At 39.2% G+C, this 22,759-nt stretch overlaps 2 protein-coding genes across 2 annotated transcripts in view; both read right to left on the bottom strand.

Annotated features, from left to right (window-relative positions):
• fab1 (fab1 kinase) overlaps window positions 1-22,759 on the bottom strand; it is a 296,509-nt gene that overhangs the window by 209,352 nt on the left and 64,398 nt on the right. The window contains exon 9 of the mRNA XM_067159454.2: window positions 8,420-8,593. Coding sequence (XP_067015555.2) covers window positions 8,420-8,593 — 174 coding nt within the window. The remainder of the gene's footprint in view (window positions 1-8,419; window positions 8,594-22,759) is intronic.
• Window positions 18,120-19,308, bottom strand: LOC137496958 (uncharacterized). The gene is made up of 2 exons (XM_068225148.1): window positions 19,196-19,308; window positions 18,120-18,916 (listed from the first exon to the last, which is right to left on the bottom strand). The coding sequence occupies exons 1-2, from the start codon at window positions 19,210-19,212 to the stop codon at window positions 18,316-18,318; spliced, it is 618 nt and encodes a 205-aa protein (XP_068081249.1). The 5' UTR covers window positions 19,213-19,308; the 3' UTR covers window positions 18,120-18,315.

Consider the following 22,759-nt stretch of genomic DNA (forward strand, 5'->3'; position numbering starts at 1 on the left):
TTTTCACCTTCTCCCTGTTGATTGTCCTGTTTTGGTCTTAACACTACTTAAACCCTTTTCATTCTATGGCTTTAATCATTTGTGCTTCTGCTCTGACAACTTTTTTAAAAATCTATGCATCCCACACCAATTACTGCAGTACACTGTCATATGCATTCTCAGTATCTATAAATGATGCTACTAAATCTTTCATGAACTCCCCTCCTTTCTACATCATGTTCCTTAACGCAAAAATTAGGTAAAAAGTTGATCTGTCTTTTCTAAATCCACATTGTTCTTCCTACACCTTCTTTCCTACTTTCAGATACAGTCCTCCTCCTTAACAACCTCTAAAAAATCTGCCTGTGAAATGAGCTGTTATGATGTATAAAATACAATATTCGAATAAACAATACCATAGGTAAAAAATTTCATATTATTCCATATTGAAGAGCAATATAATGTAAAAACAGAGCTAAAAGGTTTCCACCTATTCAATACTCACTCACTGTAACCTAAAAAAGTTTCACACTTGTTTCAATCTTCTGAGAGTATACTCCCAAATATTTGAAGCTTTTCAGAACTTCTAAAGGTCTTCCATTTACTTCATTATTCTCTCTTCCTTCTGTATTACCATCATCTCACCACTACTGTCTTACTCTTCTCCACATGTATTTCATTCCATGTTCCTCATCTCCTAAAGATTTGTTGATGATGATGCTTGTTGTTTAAAGGGGCCTAACATCCAGGTCATCGGCCCATGTGAATTGAAGAGGAGATCCTGCATTATATCTCTCACTTATGTGAGGAATACATTGGAGATAGATCGGCCCTAATGGTATGAAATTATACGAAATGTAATGACAATTTAAAAGTCCAAAATCATCCTCTGACCAGAATTCAAAACATGATGACTATGAATGGATGGATACAAATTTAAAAATCAGTGGATCCAACCTGTAATGCCCACATTCTCAGAAACCAGCATTAAAAATAGTATAATACTGACCAAGGGACTGCTTCTAAAGTATAATCCTGAATCGATGACGCTTCTTGTCCAAAGGGGTCCAAAATCCAGGTCATCAGCCCCTCATAATGCTACTTATCGCTTGGAAAGTAGAACCATGGTATTTGTCATGTTTGTACTAATCAAAAGTAGCATAGTCTCACGGTATTCCATACATTATGGTAGTACTCAAAGGTAAAGTAATGCGCACTTGTAACATAGACCTATGGCGTTTCTCTCATTGCAGCGCTATTTACATGCAACACAAACCCATGATGTTCCTCACATAGGTGTAATAATCACAGGGACTTGTATGATCCCGTGGCATTCATCACATAGTGGGTACTAATCATAGGCAAGGCAGACCCATGATGTCGCTCAAATAGTAGTAGGGCCTAATAATCACAGGTAGTGTAAAACACACCCTGATTCACACACTGTCGCTACTAATCACAAACCTATTGTGTACCTAACATAGTGATACTACACACAAGTAAAAGCGACCCATGGTGTTCCCTGCGTGGGGGTACTAATTACAAGTAGTTTTATGGTTGTAATTCAATCATCCCTTGGTGGCCCCTTTTAGTCGACTCTTCCGACAGGCAGGGGATACCGTGGGTGTATTCTTCGTCTGTGTCGAACTTACACTAGAACAAGTGTGATCGTGATGAGTGTTTAACATTCAACTCTTTACCTGTCTTGCACCGAATGTCAACAACAGAGTCTTATTTTATAAATATTTTATCTATTATAATTTACTGGTATGGCTTTGCCTTAGCTTTATGATTTTGACTGATGATGGTCTCTAGCAAGACCAGAACTAGTTTCAAATATATGTAACTTTTCTACAGTAGGTTAAAATAAATACCGTAAGTATTGAAAAGGTGGAAACTTTTAGCTCTTGTTTTACATTACATTAAACAGTACCAGACAAGCAACACCGGCCGCCAACACCGGCCATGTCACTTGAGGGGTGTCAACCGTAAAGATCAACAAGAGGATATATGTTTTCGAACACTGCATTTTATACATTCCACAGCAGTCCAAGTTACCTGTAGTAATCCAATGTGGTTGTTTTTCCTTCAACTCTGAGGAGCCCCCCACTCTTCAATTAGGATCAATTGTCTCCACTAGTATATACGTGTTGTCAGCAATAATATCATGATTAATAGGTTCATATTAACCAAATGCAAGGGCAATTTTACCATATGGAAAAATTTTAAAGTGCATTTTAAATACAACATTAAGAAACAGATTGTGTTTTTCTGTTCTTAAGACTGATCATTAGCTCTAAGTACCAATTTTTATTTCAAGTGTACTCAGTGCATGCTTACTAAGATCTGGGAATTTTAAATATTTTTGACTATTCTGTAATATCTGTAAATGTCTCTTATGTCTATTTTGATGTAAAACAACGCAGTTCAGAAAAATTAGGGGAACATGTTTTTGAATGTATGCCATTCTCCACAAAACAATACCTCACACCCAGGTATATTACCAATTAAACCTTTATTCTTCACCATTGAAGTATACAAAAGAACATCGATGGATTCGTGTTTATTTTCAGAACACAAATGGAAATTTCCAAATAGGGATGAAAACAAAGTGATAATAGTCCTCCTGGGTGGATTTTTGTCACAGTTGGAGAGCTTCAGTATGGTGTATGTCCTCCACGAGCATTTATCACAGCTTGGCATCTACGTGGCATGCTCCACATAAGTCGACGGCGGTCACGTTGCGGTATCAGGTCCCATTCATCAATGAGAGACTGTTCGAGGTCTTGGAGAGTCTGTGGTGGAACAGGACGCCCATGAACTCTTCTTTCAAGCCCATTCCACACATGCTCGATGGAATTATGGTTGGGACTCACTGCTGGCAATTTCATCTCTTGAATGTCCAGTTCTCACAAGACAGCTCTGGTGATGTGCGCTACATGAGCCCTGGGATTGTCGTGCATGAGTACGAATTCAGGACCAACACCGTATGCAGCAACCAACACATGCTGCAGCAGTATCTGCTCGATGTAGCCCACAGCGGTAAGATTACCACAGATGATGACAAGATCCGTGCGGTCATCAATACTGATGCCACCCCATGCCATCACAGAACCTTATCCGAATTGGTTTCCTTCCTGAATAACACTTGGCATGTACTGCTCACCACGGCGTCTCCATACACGTTGATGTCCATCACGCTATGTGGATTCGTCTGTGAACAATAAAGGTCTCTGTTGGCGAAGATCCCAGTTGACGTGGGTATGGGCAAATATAAGGCGAGCTACACGATGTTGCTGCACTAAATTGGGGCACTCAGATAGGAAGTCTGGGTTGTAAGGACACTTCTCTTAACCTGTTCCTTACTCTCTGATCAGACACCATGACTCCAGTGACCCTTCTGAGGTCTTGTTGCAGTTCTCTGGCAGTTGCTGAACGATGCTGCAACGCACAGATGGTCAGATATCGGTCATCCTGTGGGGTTTTCATGCGTCCACGACCTTGTCCAACCTTCCTTATGAACTGGCTTGTCTCACTGTAGCGATTCCACAAGCGTCAAATAACTGACAGAGACATTGAGATCCAGAGCAACATGATGAAAAGTCCATCCTTCTTGGAACAACGGCCCTGTGCAACTTGAACCTCATTAAGATGTCTATGGAATGTGCTGGTTTACATACAATGTGCTCAAATGACAACAGTAGTCTGTGTACCACGCAACGACACACGGATGCACTGTTATTCACTTTGTTTTGAGGGGTCACCTGACAGTTTATTGCATGGCTACACCTACAGATGGAGTATAACTTCCATTTGACATACCCTGAGTAGCTAAGGTCTCAAGGTATGACGTACGACCATTGGAACCCCATCTACCAAATTAACGTTCACATACCAGACATTACAAAACATGCTCCCCTAATTTTTTGAACTATCAGCTGAAGATGTCCCTCATGCAAAACATGTACTGCTATGTTTGATAATGTAATTTAATTGCCAAGTGTGATTAGAATTGTATTGAAAAGGTTGAAATCCTCAAGTCTTTTATTCTAGAGTATCTCACAGACAACACAGAACAACTTATGAAGTTTGTTTCTTATTAGAACACCAGAAACTAGAATTAGTAGAAAAATAAGAGAAAAATTATGGAATAGCAATAAAGGGATTAAATGGATCACAGAAATTAATAATATTAATGAACTACAAATAACACAAAATGATCTCAAACAAAATAGACAAAATTAAGATTCTCAATGACTCACATGTGAGACTACAAACCAAAATTAATAAAACGGCAAAAGGCAGAGTGTTCTCAGCTGAAGAAAGGATGTCTGTATCTGAGAGGATGAAGAAATATTGGAAGCATAGAAAAGCTCAATTTTCTTAGTAAAATTGACTGGAGTGATCCTATGTTGACAAAATGTTACAATACAATACATTTAGTATTAGTTGTTTCTATCATAGTGTAAGAAACATGTTATGGGACAAAGATGTGCCAATGGAAGCAAAGGATACTATGTACAAGATGTATTACGTACCCATAACAACTTACGGAGCAGAAACTTGGACAATGACAAAGAAGGATGAGAGTCGAATACACGCAGCCGAAATTAAATTCTTGAGGAGTATGATACAGAAGAGTAGAAGAGACAAAATAAGGAATGAGAAAATCCAGGAAGAAATTGGAGTGGAAGAAATGAATGATAGAATAGAGAAGAGCCGACTAAGATGGTTTGGGCACATGAAGCGAATGAGCGACGAAAGAATGCCAAAAAAGGTGATGGAAATGCAAATCCAAGGAAGGAGAGGCCGTGGATGACCACGATTGAGATGGAAGGATACCATTCAACGCAGCATTATAGAAAGAAACCTGGACTGGGACACAGTGTTGGAGGAGGAGTGGTGGAAAGACCGAAGAAAGTGGAGAGGAACCATATTTGCCCCTACCCTCTTATGTTTACTTTTTTACATTTTATTATTTAAAGTGGTAAAGTGTAAGGATAAATAAATAAATAAATAAACAAATAAACAAATAAACAAACAAACAAATAAATAAATAAATAAATAAATAAATAAATAAATAAATAAATAAATAAATAAATAAATAAATAAATAAAAAACAAACAAGCATTCAAATTAGTCCTGCTGCCATTATCTTCATTATGGACTATTATACCTTTCAGCATTCAGTCTGCAAGCCTCTGTGAATTAACTATAACGGCCTCTACAATCCTCCATTTGGAACTAGCTCTGTCGCTTTATGTAGTTCCCCACTTCTTATCATTAAAACTTGAGCTTACTCTTCATGAGTCGACCCCATGGTGTAGGGGTAGCGTGCCTGCCTCTTACCCGGAGACCCCGGGTTCGATTTCCAGCCAGGTCAGGGATGTTTATCTGGACCCGAGGGCTGGTTCGAGGTCCACTCAGCCTACATGATTAGAATTGAGAAGCTGTCTGACTGTGAGATAGCAGCCCCGGTCTAGAAAGCCAAGAATAATGGCCGAGAGGATTCGTTGTGCTGACAACACGACACCTCATAATCTGCAGGTCTTTGGGCTGAGCAGCAGTCGCTAGGTAGGCCAAGGCCCTTCAAGACCTGTAGTGCCATGGGGTTTGGTTTTTTTACTCGTCATGACCCGGGTCTCTCTTTACGGCTGAGTCTGTAACCTATCCTCCGCCATTCACTTCACCCACCCCACCTATGAAGCCGGTTTATGCATATAGCTTCACCCATTCAGTTCACAAGTTGGTCAGAACATGGCACAAAAAATTGTCCAAGAGTATTCTATTCCTTACATTTTGCAGAAAGGATGAAGGACCTCCTTCCAAGAAACAAGAAAATTATTAGTTCAGAGTCTAATATTCCCAATATTTCAGACTACAGAGATGTAGTTTATAATAGTATAAGCGAAACACTTTCATGTCGACTACAGCGAGCCTACAATGCTTGTGCTTGTTTTGTATTAAATATCCCAATCCAAACTCATATAGTCCTTTCCTCTTACAGCTGTCAACGTAAATACCTCGCTGTTTCCCACCTCCACAGTGTTCTGCAAACAAGCAAACCACACTATCTTAGAATAGACTTTAAATACCTCTTCCCTTCCAATAGAGCTCCCTCAAGCTCATCCACATGTTCCCTCTTGTCCATTCCCACTCATCATAGTAACGCATACAACAACTACCATACGTTCCTGGAACTCAGTCCCAGCAGAAATTAGAGGCACAGGCAATCTGAGGCTATTTAAAGGGAAATGTGTAATGTGGTACTCAAGCCTGTAGAAGGTAGATCTCGGTAACGTAACAAAACCAATACGGTACAGTATTTAGTTCTTAATTATCAATAAGGATAGAAAATTACAGGGGTTAAGTAAATTAATTTTAGTGATATTTAGAAATATGATGTTTAACTAATGATTATATGTATACTATTCAAATTGTTTTCTATAAATTGTATAATGGTGTTGTACAATATGGTCTGGCATAATAGCAGGCTTCATAGCCTGAGCCCTACCATATTGACTGAAACTGCATTCAACAGAAGAGGTAATGGGGGCATGTTTGAACTTCACAATGTCTGCTGGGGTTAAGCACAACCTTAACTTCATACTGAAGCCCCTAATGGAATGAAACGTGACTAAATGTAATGATAATTTAAAAGTCCAAAATCATCCACTGACCAGAATTCAAAACGTAATGAAGAAGAATGCATGAATGAGTATGAATTTAAGACAATCAGTGGAACCAACTCGCAATGCCCTTGATGTCTAAAGGGGTACAAAATCCAGGTCAACGGCCCCTCATAATGTTACTTATCGCTAGTAAAGTAGAACCATGGTATTCGTCATGTTGCGGTACTAATCTAGTGTAGACTCACGGTGTTCCACACATTATGGTACTACTCACAAGTAGCATACGTCGCACAGGTAATGAAGACCTACGGTTTTTCTCACATAATGGCGCTACTCATAGGCAAAGCAAACCAACGGTGTTCCTCACACAGGTGTACTAATCATGGGCGCTGATATTCCTGTGGTGTTCATCACACAGTCGGTACTAATCGCAGCCAACGCAGACCCACGGTGTCGCTCACAGAATGGTACTAATCACAGGTACTGTAAACCCACAGCGAAGCCACACTCAGCTGCTACTCATCGCAAACCTGTTGTGTACCTAACACAGTGGTACTACTCGCAAGTAAAGGCGACCTATGGGGTGCCCCGTGTGTTGGTACTAATCACACGTAGATTCATGCTTCTAATACAATCATCCCTTGGTCGCCTTTTTTAGTCGCCTCTTACGACAGGCAGGGGATACTGTGGGTGTATTCTTCGCCTGCGTCCCCCACTCATAGAGTGTGATATGATTTCTTCATATCCAGGGTTCTTTGAAAGTACAGTGTCCATCTTAATTTTTGCTACAGCTGCAGTGTTACTTCTGCCACAAATCAGTTGTTCAACAGTATTATTCACATTTTCAAAACTTTCCAAAAATGACAGATGCAAGTTTTGGAGCCTTTTGAGTGCTTTTTTGATGCATTATGCTGAATGTAACTTAAGTCATTCCTCACACTTGCATCGCACACCACTGTTTTGGCAGCTTTAGTTGAGGCTGGTGAAGTCCATGGCATGCAGAGCGTATTTAATAGAGTCCCATGAAGGAATGAAATAGAATGCACAAATTACAAAACAACTGGGAAACCAATGGAACACTGCTGATTGTTGAGCTGCTCACAAGTTAAAATATTAAATGGTTAAATATAAATGGTTAATTTGTTTGTCCATTATTGCAAGGACTGTTAAATTAATAGAATGTAATATATTTTTGCCAAAATTATGGAATATGGATTTTAATGACAGAATATGGAACGTATGTGCTAAACTCCAAAATATGGAAAAATATGAAAATAAACACAGCATTTCTCAACTCCACACATCATGATTCACGAAGATAATACCAAACATAATTAACTTTAGTTTCCTAAGTTGATATAATTATATATATATATATATATACATAGAAATCAGTTCCCTGGTCATAAGTATCACATTTTTATAATGTAATGCAATGATTGATTAATGCAATGTAAGTAAGTAAATAACAAATATTTGAAACTGTAGGCTGATTTAAAAAAAAATAGTGAGAGTGCATCAACATATTAATGCTTTTATGACAAAACTGATTCTTTATATCATTATTTATTCTATTGGTTTTATAATCTATGGGACAGGTCAAGGTGAAGAATGAGAAGGTATCAGCTATGGCCTTAATTAAGGCACAGCCCCAGTATTTTCCTGATGTAAAAATGGGCAACAACAGAAACCATCTTCAATGGTTTGAACCCACCATCTCCCGAATTTAAGCTAACAGCTATATAGCCCGAACTGTGCAGACAGCATGCTCAATAAGCATCCCTAAAACAATGCTCCTTAGCTCTTACTGGGAGGATTTTCAGTTGCTTGAGTGATGGTCATTTCTTCCTCGCTGTCCCTGCGAGGACGGCTCAAGGTGACAGTGTTCTCCTGCACGTTAAGATCCAGATAAAATGTAGAGTTTGAGGAGGGAAGACTGAAAGAATCCTCACGCTCTGACACTTGGCATTCTGATTCTGAATCTGTAAAATATGGATAATAAACAACATTAATGAAAGATGAGTATTACAACAAAACAAATAAAATATTAGGGTTAGGGAATTACTGTAATATCACTCAGCTGTACCTTGATTCAACAAGTTCTATATCCATACATCTATCTATCCATCCACCAATACATCCCTCTGTCTATCCAGCTGCACTGGGTACTTGGCAAGGTGCTCACCATCTACACTCAAGATGGATGTACTGAATTCCATCATACGGTATGACAGCAATTCCCAACCAGAGAGCCGAGACAATGACCAGGAGTGCCGTGACATACTACCAAAAATTACTTAAATATATTTCTGTGTACTAGAGAAGATTATCAGGGAATGGACTATCACACTACCATCAGGAATTTGACTACAGATTGGATACAGGAAAGACAACCACAATGTATCCTGCCTAACCCTTGCTAATGAACTTGTCAACAATATAGGAGGAGGATAATTTTTTTTTTTTGCTAGCGGCTTTACGTCGCACGGACACAGAAGAGGAGGATACTTGCCAACTACAAAGCCTTTACAACATTGCAGCTAAGACTGGTCTGAGGGTAAGTATACAAAAAAACTGAGTCCATGACCAACAGTAGGAGAGCCCCATCAACAATCTCATCTCACTAGAAGGCACTCATTATCATCATCATTGTACAGTTCCAGTTTCCTGGGTACTGTTAATGAGCCTCTTCCACTTCTTCCTGTCCATATACAACTTGTCATGGAGAACATCATCCACTGTCTATCCTCTGGCAACTAGATCAACCTTGATCATGTCCATCCATCAGGTTTTAGATCTTCCTGCAGGTCTTCTCCCCTTCACCTGTCTTTCCAAATTTATTCTGGCTGTTTTTGTAGGCTCCATCCTCATCACGTTCGTACCACCGTAGTCTGGATGTTCCGATCATGTCTAATAGGGATGTCTTTATTCCGGCTTTTTTCCTCACCTCCTCATTTCCTAACTTGTCCATCTTGGTTTTCTGGATGACAGGTCTAAGAACATCTCTGATGCTTGCAGTCTTGATGAACCTCTTTTTGTGAGGGTGCACGCTTCAATACCATAGGTCAATATTGGTATGAAATAGCTGTAAAACATCATCAGTTTGGCCGGTTTTGGAATCATGTCATCCCATAAAAGTGTTCTTACTTGTTGGTAGAATTCTGATCCCTTTTGAACTCTGTTTGTAATTTCCTTTCTGACCAAATTATCACGGGAGATTACACTTCCAAGGCAAGGAAAACTATCCACACACTGTAGCTGGTGGTCTCCTAGTTTTGCACTTGCTGGACGTCCTCTGTTGACTGCCATCAACCACAGTCTTTGTCTCGCTGATGTTGAGGTTATATTCCTGGAACTGGGATTTCCATACGTTGAGTCTGGTCTGTACTTCCTCTTCTGTTTCACCCCAAATCATGATATCATCAGCATAGGCCACTGTATTCAGTTCACCTAACTTTTCCTTGACGTTCTTCATTATATTGTCCATAACAGTAGTGAACAGTAGCGGGGACAGTGCACTTCCTTGCTGAACTCAACTCTTGATCTCAAACCATGATGATCGACCTTCCCCAATTTGTACACAGCTAGTACAGTCCTTGTATAACATCTGAATTTTCCTTACGAGTCCTTCAGGCACATTTTTTTTCCCCTCAAGCACTCCCAGATCTTATCTCTTACAACACTATATAGGCCTTTTCTATATCTAGGAATACAACGACCAGGTTCTTGCCTTTCTCCCAATACTTTTCAATCAGTATGTGGGTGCTAAAAATTAGATCCATTGTTGATCTGTTACTTCTGAATCCATATTGCTCCTCCTCTAACTGTGGTTCGTTGATGGTTCTCAATCTCTTTTCTATGATCTTCTCTAGAATTTTTAGCCCAAGAGACAGCAGTGTAATTCCTTTATAGTTGGTGCGTTTCCGTCTGCTGCCATTGTTACACAGGGGAATTATAACGCCCTTGCTCTCTAATCTGCAGGTATTTTGTTGTCTCTGCAGGTATTTTGTTGTCTGTTCATACGGCATTTAGTACTCTGTGCAGCCACTATATACCCTGGATGCCTGCTGCCTTTATCATGTTCGCATTCACTTCATCTGGACCTGAAGATTTTCCTTTTGGTATAGATTTTAAAAAACAGATCAGATGTAAGGCTTTTCAGGCGTTTGCTCTATCAACCAGCGTTTCGTCTTGGCTCTGACACTAGACTCATCAGAGTGGGATGTGTCACACCCTACTCACTGACGCTGGGGTGTATGCAGGTGAACTTATCAATTTTAAGGCTGTCTCAGTTTCCGTCCAGGTGATAGGAGGTTCCTCATTGTAAGCTTGGATTTCCAGTTCTGTATTTTGTTCTTGAACTGGTCTATTCAGTAGGAGGTCGAAATGGTTCTTCAGGACTTTTCTCATGTCACTTTCTGTAGTAACCAGATTTCCATTTTCATCTTCAAGTGCCTTTATGGTATTCATTGGTTTTCTTTTACACCTGATAACACTATACAGTAGTTTCTTATTGCCTCTGCTGTCTTCCTCCATTTTCTGAGTGAATATATTCCATGCCTTGGTCTTTTCTTCTGTAACCATTCTTTTAAAGTCTAGTTTCTTGTTTCGGTATAATTATTCGAGGTGTCTGATCTTTGCTTCGTCTGTAGTAAGATCTGGTTTATTTTTTCTCCTGATCCCTTTCTTTCCACACAAGATTTCTTTCCCTGATTGTTGCTCTCACTCTTTCATTCCACCAAGATGTTTCCTTCTCCCTTGTTTTCATACTTGTCTTTCCACAAACTTCAGTTGCTTCCTTAACCAATGTTTCCTTTAGTCTGGTCCATTCAGCCTCACCATTTTTTCTTTCATCTCTTGGTAACAGAGTTTTTATCCACTTCTGATACTCAGTTCTCTTATCTGTTTTCTGGACTTCCCATACTTTAATTTTAGGCATTTTTCTGTTCTGTACTTTTCGCACATAGAAGTTTTTCAGGTCCGCTACTAATAGATGGTGGTCACTATCAAGGCTCTCGGTGGGTATTACTCTACCATATGTTACCATTCTGCTCCTTTTACATCTGAGATGACATAATCAGTTACAGTCTTTTGTAGTCCATCCCAACTGTATCGTGTTATCCTATGGTTCTGTCTCTTCTTGAACCAATTATTTTTCACCACCAACCCATTCCTCATCCAGAAGTCAAGGAGATGTTCACCTTCTATATTTCTTCCACCATATCCATGAGGTCCCATTATGTTTTCATATCCTGTTCTATCTGTCCCAATCAGTGCATTCAGATCTCGTATAATGATTACTCTCTCTTTACTGATAACATTTTTTCCAAATCATCAAGAAAGTGGTTCTTATCCTCTTGACAACATCCAGTTTGAGGTGCATACACCAGTCCCAAAGTTAGTTTATCTTTCCCCAAATGCACAGTCAGCTTTATTATTCTCTCACTAACGTACTGAATGTCAGTGACTCCTTCTAGATCTTTACTCATGATTAAACCAACACCGTTCCTCTTCTCTTTGCCATTTCCATGCCAATACAGTGTATACTTCCTGATTTCTTCATTTCTTTCCCTCTCCATTTGGTTTCACTCAGCCCCAGTATCACTAATATCCTTCTTTCCATGAGGTCCACTAGTTCTTCACATTTTCCTGCGAGACTGGGTAAGTTGATGATCCCAATCCGTGTTAGAGTCTTCCTGGGCTTTTGCATTTTTGCAAGACTCTGTCAATCATCAGGACATAATCCATCATCCCTGACATGAGTCTGCTCATGGTGGCGTCTTAATTTAGTTGATAAATGCATTCTGAGGCTCTTATGTGTTTTGAAAGCAACTACAAATAAGATCTTTTACTGGCTTGCTAGGCCTAATGTAATTGAGGATTTTCTTTCGGAGTTTACTCCCCTAGCCTTTGAGGATCCCTCCTTATCCCACAAGGCAGTGCATTCCATCTGTACTACCCCCAGAGGAATGGGTTGCCTCCTCCGCCAGCTCCACCGTACCACATTCTCCCCTTTTGCTGCCACTGAGTTCTTCACTCGTTACCCTGAGCTGAGACCCTTTACTAGATGTTACACACTGGGTCAGTGTGCTCTGGGACTCGCATAGACAGGGGCTCCACTCCCTGGGCAGGGCTGCCTCTAAGAGGGTCCCTACCTGTTACCTACCATTCATCAAGTCCCTGCAGACAAAATTCTCAAACTGAAGACCTCACTCTACCTTTATAATGCATTTAAATCTATGGAGTCGGTACATAACAGAGATAATAGGTTTACAAAAATTACCCTTCAAATTCCCCTTCATCGTACCATTAAATTTAATAAATCCTTTGTTTGCACTGCTTCCCGTATCTTTAACATCTTTAATCTTCACCATTTCGCACCCAACTAAAGCAGTCCTTAACATCTATCTTCCTGGAGGAGTACACAAGGGGCTGCGATCAGACATTCGTGTATCTAACAATCAGAAATATGTAATTTCTAAGAAAATAATTTCTCTGTTTTAGCTTTATATTCTTTAGATTCTTGTAGTCTAAAATAATAAATAGGTTTAATGATATACTTATATAATTTATGTTGTAATTTTATTGGATTTGGTATCTGTATTATAATTTTTTAAGTTTAATGTTTGATTTAATATTATAAAAATGTAGTTAGTGTGTTTTATACAAAGATGCTACGTAAAGGTGCTTTTCAGCCTCAGTGGCATGTAAATCTATATATATAAAATAAGAGTTTTGTCTGTACATTGCTCAGAATTTGAAAAGAATGGTATTTCTGTATCGATCATGTCCACAGTAACAAGAAAATGCAGTTTTTACATTTCCGTAATTTCTGTCTGTCTGTCTGTCTGTACACGCATCATGAGAAAACGGCTGAAGAGAATTTATTAAAAATCGGTATGTAGAGTCGGGGTGTGAGCCTCTATAATCTAGGCTATGAATTATTTTATTCACACTGAGTGAAATGGTAGTTTAGGGGAAGGCCTAAAATTCAATTCTCAAATATTTATATTATTAGTGGTCCTTTTGATAAATACTACATAACTAAAGTTATACAGAATTACATTTCCGACCATTTATGTCTTATGCATTTTTACCGTACCGGCTATGATAACACAGATATTCATGAATTTGGATTTTTGTTGCTAAGTCCATATCAATGCCGAGCACCGACAAAATGGGTGAACAGAATTTAATGAAAATCGGTATATAGAGTCGGGGAATAAGTAACTACAGTTTAAGCTATAAACAATGTTATTCACCCTGGGTGAAATGGTAGTTTAGGGGAAGGCACCTAAAATTTAATTTTTAAATACGGTACCTATGTTCTTGGTCCTATGGAAAAGTACTACATAACAAAAGTTATAGAGAATATAATTTCCGATAATTTATGTTTTATTCAGTTTTACCATACTGACTATGATAAGAGTGGTATGTCAGAACCAGAAGACAATTAATAATGTGAAGGCCTACAATATCGAAAGCGCGTAACATAGATCAACAATTACACTGACCATTGTTTGTTGTAATGTTCTTTGTCTCTTATGCTGACATTCAACTCCGATGTATGGGATTACTGCTGCGTACCGAGTATAACAGCCTAACTGAATGTTGGTGGGAAATAGCTGAGGAGTTAGATATCTTTCTTCTTTAGCATGCTATTCCTCTGGTTCATACATTTTCTGATACTGCTGGTACGTAACACACTGGTTCATCATAGTATGCCAGCTATTCGATACCTACTTTGACGCGCTGTTTTGAATGAGCAGTGTGCGCACTTAAGTCGGAGGCTCAGTTAGTAGTAGGAGTAGTAGTATGAACTGGTCTGGAATTACAATTTAGCCCTGTTCCAAATTATAGTACCACAATTCACTAAATAACTCAAAATTCAACCCTGAAAAGAGCCGTTTCTTAGGAAAAGCTTCTTCCTCTTCACTTTCATTAAATCTACATTAATTTAATTCCAAATTAGGAGCGAAGATGTGGTTTCTTCTCTGGCTTGGAGGAAAAATTGCCTCAGCGTCAGATAGTTCTTTCCCCCGCCAGTGTAGTGAATTGAGATTTTCCGACTCATCGGTTACTCCCAGGAAACAGATAAGTAAACGGGCATAGTTTTTGCCCTGGGACTATTCACTATTTGAAACCCCCCTCCCCCGCCGAAAAAAGGACGAAGATTGTTCACGGATGTCTGCGTCTTGGTCATTCCAGCTCTGTAGCTTTGGACTGTTAGTTCGGCAGCATAGTACTGTTCGTTAAAAGTGAGAAAAAGTTTTTCATTTGATTGAGTATTTCATATGAAGGCATTGCTTTTAATCGCGCCATTCCTACTGACGTCATTGTAATGACCCATGTTCATTTCAGTTGGGAAAACCACTAAGAGAGTCTTTCTGAGAATATATAAAGTCAGGCGGAAAGTGAGTGTCTGCCATTATAATGAAAACTCCCCAAGCTGATTGTGACTGACGGAAGGCAAGCTGGCCTACCATTACAATGAAAATTCCCTAACCCAGTCTTCATACGAGAAAAGACGTTGGTGACTTGCCAGTCGTGCCTCTAGGGGAACTGTAAGAGCTATGCAACTTAATACAATCTTGCTCACAACGTTTACACTACCTAACCTAGAATTCTGTATAAAATTTAGAATTCCGTAGCGAAGCACGGGTACATCAGCTAGTCATCAATAAATTCTAATTTAAATTCAAATTTTAAATTCAGACAAGTACTTAGGAGAGGATATCAGCCAATAAGAATGAAACACAGGCAAAAGACAGCAGATGTGCCAAGTTGAAGGTCTACCAGTTCTGCAAGAACATTTACACATCCAAATATTTTTCCAAGAATCTTAAACATTACAACTCAGTAATAAGACCCTCTGTGCTCTACACCAGTGGTATTGAAAGTGTGGTACGCGTACCACCAGGAGCACAAAGGAATCATCTCAAGGGGTACGCAAAATTTATCATAGCTTCTTTTTCCGGTGAGCGGTTCAGAAAAAAGTTGAGCCAGCTCATTTTCAATAAAATCTTTTTTTGATTTAGTGTTCTTGTCTACCATAACACAGAGTCCCCTTTCCAAACTCTTCCTTCTAAAATATGAGTCCGTTTGTACCTCCCATTGACTGATTTATACTGCAACATGTAGTGACAATATATGGCAACCTTGAAAACTGGCTGAGGGGGACATCTATGAATCAGTACTGTGGAAACAGCGGCCCAGTAGATGTTTAAAGCTGTCAATATGGATCAAATATGTGTATCCAGAATAGATGCCAGGAAAAGAAAAGAAAAAAGAGAATGAACCGCCCTGTTGTTTAGAAGAGGAAATAAACAGATGTGTATTATATAAGACTTACCCCGCTCACAGAGCTGCTTCTGTAGGCCTACAATAATATTGCGACTAATGGACAGGGTGTCCATCTTCAAGATATATTTTTCACAACAGACTAATTAAAAAAACAAATTTAGCTATTTTGGGTGTTACAATGTTTTTAAATGTGCCAATTTTGAGTATGTATTGGCTGAAGATGACCCAAGTATGGTTGAAACCAGTACCATAAATTAATGTCTTAATGAGAATGTAACCAATTTTTACAAAACACAGTTATATATTCGTCACTAGCATATGTACACGTTCTTTGTACGGGAATTGGTAATCGATTTCAAGATTTCTTAATGAATTTATGCGAAGTTACATGCCTGTATTCAAACGTTTAATACAGCATGTTAAACTGATTCTTCTGTGAAGGTGGCAGTAACGTGAAGTACGATAAAGCTGAACAAAGTGGAGACAGAATGGGGGTAGATCACAGAATTTATATAATGATACAGTTTCTGGTCCAAAGATGTGCATAATTCTCCCTATTTCTTGGTTACATATTGTTGTTCATCTGAAACCGGGAGTGGCGCTGTGGCTGAAGACTCATGAAAACCAATTGTTGACGATAATCTCTCTTATTATCTGTTCTATCTAAAAGAGGAAAGTGGCTCTTCAGTTAAACCATGTAGTCCAAACTGAAATGACATGAGCACCTGTAAAACAGTCCATTAATAATTACTCCCTTGTTATCCTCCTATCAAAAAGGTGCACACAAGAAAAACTTTTAGAAACTGATTTCCATCAAGGCTGGTAGTTTTCCATTAAGGTTAGTCATGTATATTTTGTGGAAGGGTTAAATCACTGTTTCGACTTCCTATAAACCCCCAAACCAATCTGGAATTTAGAAATAATATTAACCCTAATACCTACCCAAGGACAGATATAAAGTTTGGTAGAAATGTATAGAATAGTTTCCCAGTTATAGAAATCAACAAATGGATAAACAGACAAGTCAACAATAAAACTTAAAATCTGCTGGAAGTTAGACTGAAAAGCATTCTATTAATGATATCTCTCTTATTAATTCTCATATCGAAATGATACACGAGAAAAAGTTTTAGAAACTGATTTCCATTAAAGCAGGTAGATTTCCATTTTTAAATTTGGTTGTGTATATTTTGTGGGAGTGCAAATTCACAGTTTCGGTTTCGTATAAACCCCCAGTCAGTTCAGGGATTTAGAAACAATATTGGCCCTTAAACCTACCCAAGAACAGGTGGATTCTAAATATGAAGCTTGAGAGAAATATATCCAGTAGTTTTTAAGTTATAAGAACTCAAACAGATAAACAGACACCAAAGCTAAAAAATATGCAGATGGTCATTATTACACCTGAAACTGATAACTGAATGAAAATTTCACCAAAATAGTCAATGTACAGACACACGGTCGTTACGATTTTATTTATATAGATTAACGAGAATATAATTGTAATGGGAAACTGGAATGCAGTGATAGGCCAAAGAAGGAAAGGTAATGTAGTAGGAGAATTGGATTCAGAACAAAGGAGTGAAAGAGGAAGTCTGCTGGTTGAATTCTGCACCGATCATAATTTAGTCCTTGCTAATACTTGGTTCACACACCACAAATGACAGCTGTATACATGGATATTTATGTATTGAATAGGTAGACCCATTTGACCTTATTTCACATTATTTGAAGCAGTCAAAAATCCACCGAGTAAAAAACGTGGTCCTCCAGTCCTGGATTGGCGAATGTAGTATGGAATACTGCGATATGTATGGTATTTACAGTATCTGTTGGAAATGGATTAATCTAGACAATAGCTGGGAATGCTGAGAAGATATTTTTGGTGTAAAAAGGTACGGGACCACAGTGCTGCAATCAGGCAGAGAAACAATTCAAGTGGTGTTTGCTGTTTCACAATCTCTCTTATTATCTGTGTTTACATTACTGTGAAACAGAACTCAACCAATCAGAGACGATTTCTAATAAAGAGTGCAGAAGGTAGTTACAGTGTGGTAAAGTGCCATTTTCCGTACTCTTAACCCATTAGCGCCCAGAAAAAAAATGTTCCTACTTTAATGATATTTTCATTAATTTGTGATGGTTAGGGTACACGAATTGGGAAAATAACACAATATTTTCAAACAAGAATTTATTTTACGAGATATTAGCTGATACCATATGGTATCACTGGGCGGTTACACTGCTATCATTGTACAGGGTACAATAAATTGTTAATATTGTTCCAACCTGTTGACACAGCTCACTGAGTATGGTATGTAGCAAAACATATTACGCAAAAGCCTACATTACACTTCAGACACATTGTTCTGCCGAATGACTTGCACCCTTCATTGGCACATCATCTCCTATTGCAGTTTGCAACAAAGTGATTGAGTCCACCAAATCTCAAAGCTGGCATTGTATTTCGGGCAACACTTATTCTCCCAGGAATCTTTTGTGGGACACAGTAGCGTTTTAGATACACTTGAACAACTTGAACAACTTCTCTACGGAAATCAAGTTGTGATGTGCCCTTGTAGTCAGGAGGAGGGTAGGGAACATCAACACATTCTAAGTCACTGTCATTCCATTCATAAATAGCTGGATTGGCTAATCTTTCTAGAATCCACTCAGGAGGTTGTTTTTCAGGTTGTTGTTGTTGTTGCTGCTGTTGTTGATTTTTCTCCGTAGGCTGCATGGATGGTGAGAAAGTACTAGAGGAAATTTCGAGGGGTTCATAATCTCCTCCAATACGTTCATTGTTTGCTAAGCATGTTTCAGCTGCAGCACGCAGCTGACATCCAGTTAGGTTATGAACCATTCCTCCCTCATCTTCATTGGCTGAATCTTCATCTGTGTCAACATTACCATCCGGTGGTTCAATGAAAATATCCTCAGTCTGATGTCCTAACTCATCGTCTGCTTCCAATATATCCACTTCTGATAAGGTCAGTCCACCCCTGGAATAATGAAAGATAAATATGTAATCAACTACATTTAGCACATAAGTAACCTTCGAATGTACGATATAATATTTTAAAAATTACTGTATCAACGGCTTGATATCATAAACGCCCAGTGATACCATATGGTATCACGCACTTAGAGGCATTGCTGTGTTGTCACAAATAACATTGTTGAAATTCAAATGTTACAGAAGGTTTCTTTGATTCATCGTCAATGTTCTAATATACTGATTAGAAAGGAATAATAGATAATAAGGGCAATATTATACTTACACATATCGAACGTTCATGATTTTCACTCCAGAGAATCACACCTGAATTCATGCAAGCGCTCCCGCCAACAAACCACTCATAAGTGTCGGAAGCTTCTTCAGGCGCATGCGTCACTTCAAGCCAAAGAACATATAAAGCTCCAACTAAACCCCTCTTGCGACTCAAGCCAGTACCAGCTCAGTTAAACTTCTACTGTCTCCTGATACCATATGGTATCAGTGGGCGCTAATGGGTTTTAAAAAATCAATTGTGTCATAATATGAAATAAAATGTAAGAACCACTTGGGAAATCAACAAAAATGATTCAAAGAAAGAAGCAAAAGCAAATTATTGTCTTAAAGTACTGGTTATGACCATCTTATGGCACAGTTTCATCTAATTGAATTTTTCTGTAGATGTTCTGCACAATATGCAAAGAGTAGAATCCTACAATGGACAAGTATCATCTCCAGATGTGCCCAAAATTAGACTACACCTATTAACAGTGCAACAAACAGCCAAAACTGTAATGGGATGCCACAAAATGAATGGAATAAATTTAATACCTCCAATTAGAAATCAACAGCATATACTGAATTACTCTGTTGCCCAGCAGGTGGTGGCACAACAGGGTGCTCCAAGTTGGTATGTTAAGGAGCCCCTTTTTAGGAGATAATGATGATGATTGTCTCCAGTTGCCCAGGTGTGGTATAAGAGCACTCTACATTTATGTTGATACAGGGTATATATGCACTATTCCACTCCTCTTTCTTCAAAGCCCTCGTTTGAGTAATCCATCCTTTTCTGGGTCAGCTTCTAGGTCGCTTGCCTTCCAGGTCTTTCTCAAGTCATTCTCTTCCTACAGTACTTTGTTTTGGACCATTCTCTTTACATGTTCAAACTACTTTAACCATGAATTAGCAAGAATTTTTAAAAAGTTGTTTCATTTGGATTTCTTGATGGATGTTCACATTCTGGGTCATCTATTACAATTTTCTGGAGCATAATGATGATGATGATTGTTGTTTAAAGGGGCCTAACAACTAGGTCATTGGCCCCTAATGGTACAAAAATGAGATTAAATGTAATGACAATTTAAAAGTCCAAAATCTTCTACTGACAAGAATTCAAAATGTGATGAAGAATGAATGGATGGATATGAATTTAAAACAATCAGTGGATCCAACCCATAATGCCTCACATTCCCAGAAACTAGCGTTAAACAATAGTATTACTGACCAAGGGACCGCTTCTAAAGCACAATACTGAATCAATGATGCTTGTAGTCAACAGGGGTCCAAAATTGCAGATCATCAGCCCCTCATAATGGCACTTATTGCTAGGAAAGTAGAACCATGGTATTTGTCATGTTGTGGTACTACTCAAAAGTAGCACAGACTCACGGTATTCCACACATTATGATACTACTCACAGGTAATGTAATGCCAACATGTAACACAGACCTATGGTGTTTCTCACATTGCGGCGCCGTTTACAGGCAACACAAACCTATGGTGTTCCTCACATAGGTGTACTAATCACAGGGACTCTTACTATCCCATGGTGTTCCTCACATAATGGGCACTAATCATAGGCAAGGCAGACCCATAGTGTCACTCATATAGTGGTACTAATCACAGGTACTGCAAAACCCACCTGGATTCACACACTGTCTCTACTAATCACAAACCTATTGTGTACCTAACATAGTGGTACTACGTGCAAGTAAAAGCAACTCATGGTATTCCCTGCGTGATGGTACTAATTACAAGTAGTCTCCTAGTTTCTAATTCGATCATCCCTTGGTCGCCCCTTCTAGTCACCTCTTACGACAGGCAGGGGATACCATGGGTTTATTCTTCGTCTGCATCCCACACCCACAAGGGGTTGTGTGTTTGGTCCGTGAGAGAGACGAGGCATGTTTTTTAAGTAAGTACCGTTTTGATATTCCGCCGATGCAGCGCTGCGGTCGGCATTCCATGCATGCGCGCTGTGTACCTGCATCTATTGACAAGCATTTGAAATGGCCTCACTGATCGCACGTCCCACCGACTGTGAAGTCCGGTCTGTTATTCGTTTTCTGAGTGCACTTCATGGACCAAACATTATGAGCGATGGAATGGTTAAGAAATGGGTTCGAGCATTTAAAAGTGGCCGCAAAGATGTGCATGATGAAGAACGAAGTGGGCGACTGTCAGTCATTAGTGAAGATTTGGTGCAGGCAGTTGACTGAGCAGTGAGAGAAAAGAGACGCTTTACGATTACGTCATTATCCGACGTGTTTCCTCAAGTTTCTCGGTGTTCTTTATGAAATTGTGAGTGAACGATTAAATTACCGAAAGGTGTGCTCACGATGAGTACCGAAATGTTGACAGAGGAGCACAAAAGCAAATGTTTGGGCAGTGCCTTAACTTTCCTGGAGCGTTACCACGAGGAAGGTGATGATTTTTTGAGTCAAATTGTAATGGGGGATGAAACCTGGATGGCCTATGTTACACCTGAATCAAAACAGCAGTTTATGGAATGGCGACATTCAACTTCACCCAAGAAAGTGAAATTTAAGCAAACAATGTCAGCCCGGAAAATCATGTGTACCATGTTTTGGGACAGAAAGGGGGTGTTGCTGGTGGACTTTTTGCCCCGTGGTGAGACAATCAATTCAGCAACAGATTGTGAGACCTTAAACAAATTGCGCTGCTCAATTCAAAACAAAAGGCGTGGCATGCTCAGTAAGGGCGTCGTTTTGCTTCATGACGATGCACGCCCACATGCGGCTCATCGAACCCAAGACCTCATCACATCATTTCGCTGGGAACAACTTGATCACCCTCCATAGAGTCCCGATCTTGCGTCCAGTGATTACCACTTGTTCCTGCATTTGAAGAAACATATGGCCGGCAAACGCCACGACGACGATGATGGTGTCAAGATGGCTGTGTTGCAGTGGCTGACAAATCAGGCGGCCAACTTCTATGAGGATGGTATGCAAAAGCTCATTGTACGATATGACAAGTGCCTCAATATTGGTGGGAATTATGTTGAAAAGTAGAGTAATGTACAGGCTTTCATATAAAAATAAAATTGTTAAAAATAATTCTCTGTTTTTCATTTATTTCAAAACGGTACTCACTTAGAAAACATGCCTCATATTTTATTTCGCTCAAGTCCACCAGCAAGCCGGTTAGGACCCCCCTATCTGCCACCTGGGACGCGCCACGTGGGAGTGTCACCTCCCCCCTGCTATGCCAGCGTAGTAGGTTCGTGGGGAGCATAATGGTTCTAGGCTGTTACTGGTAAGAAAATAGCCTAATGAAGTGTTCTTTTGACTCTCATAGGAATTTGGTTGTCCCTAATTTGGTGATAAAATTGAGCACAATTTTGAATCCTGCAAAGGACTATTTCTTGTTACAACACTACCAAGGTACTGAGAATGGTTAACTTCTTCCAGTTTCACCACATTCACTTCAATGGTTGTGTGTAATCTTGCCTGCTGACTGTAATAATAACTGGTTTTTGTATTTAAAGTTAAAAATTTCATGATTGTTCCATATTGAATAGAGAAATATACAATATTAAAAGGAAGGA

Source organism: Anabrus simplex, chromosome 1 (genome assembly GCF_040414725.1).
Source record: "Anabrus simplex isolate iqAnaSimp1 chromosome 1, ASM4041472v1, whole genome shotgun sequence".
Taxonomy (NCBI): domain Eukaryota; kingdom Metazoa; phylum Arthropoda; class Insecta; order Orthoptera; family Tettigoniidae; genus Anabrus; species Anabrus simplex.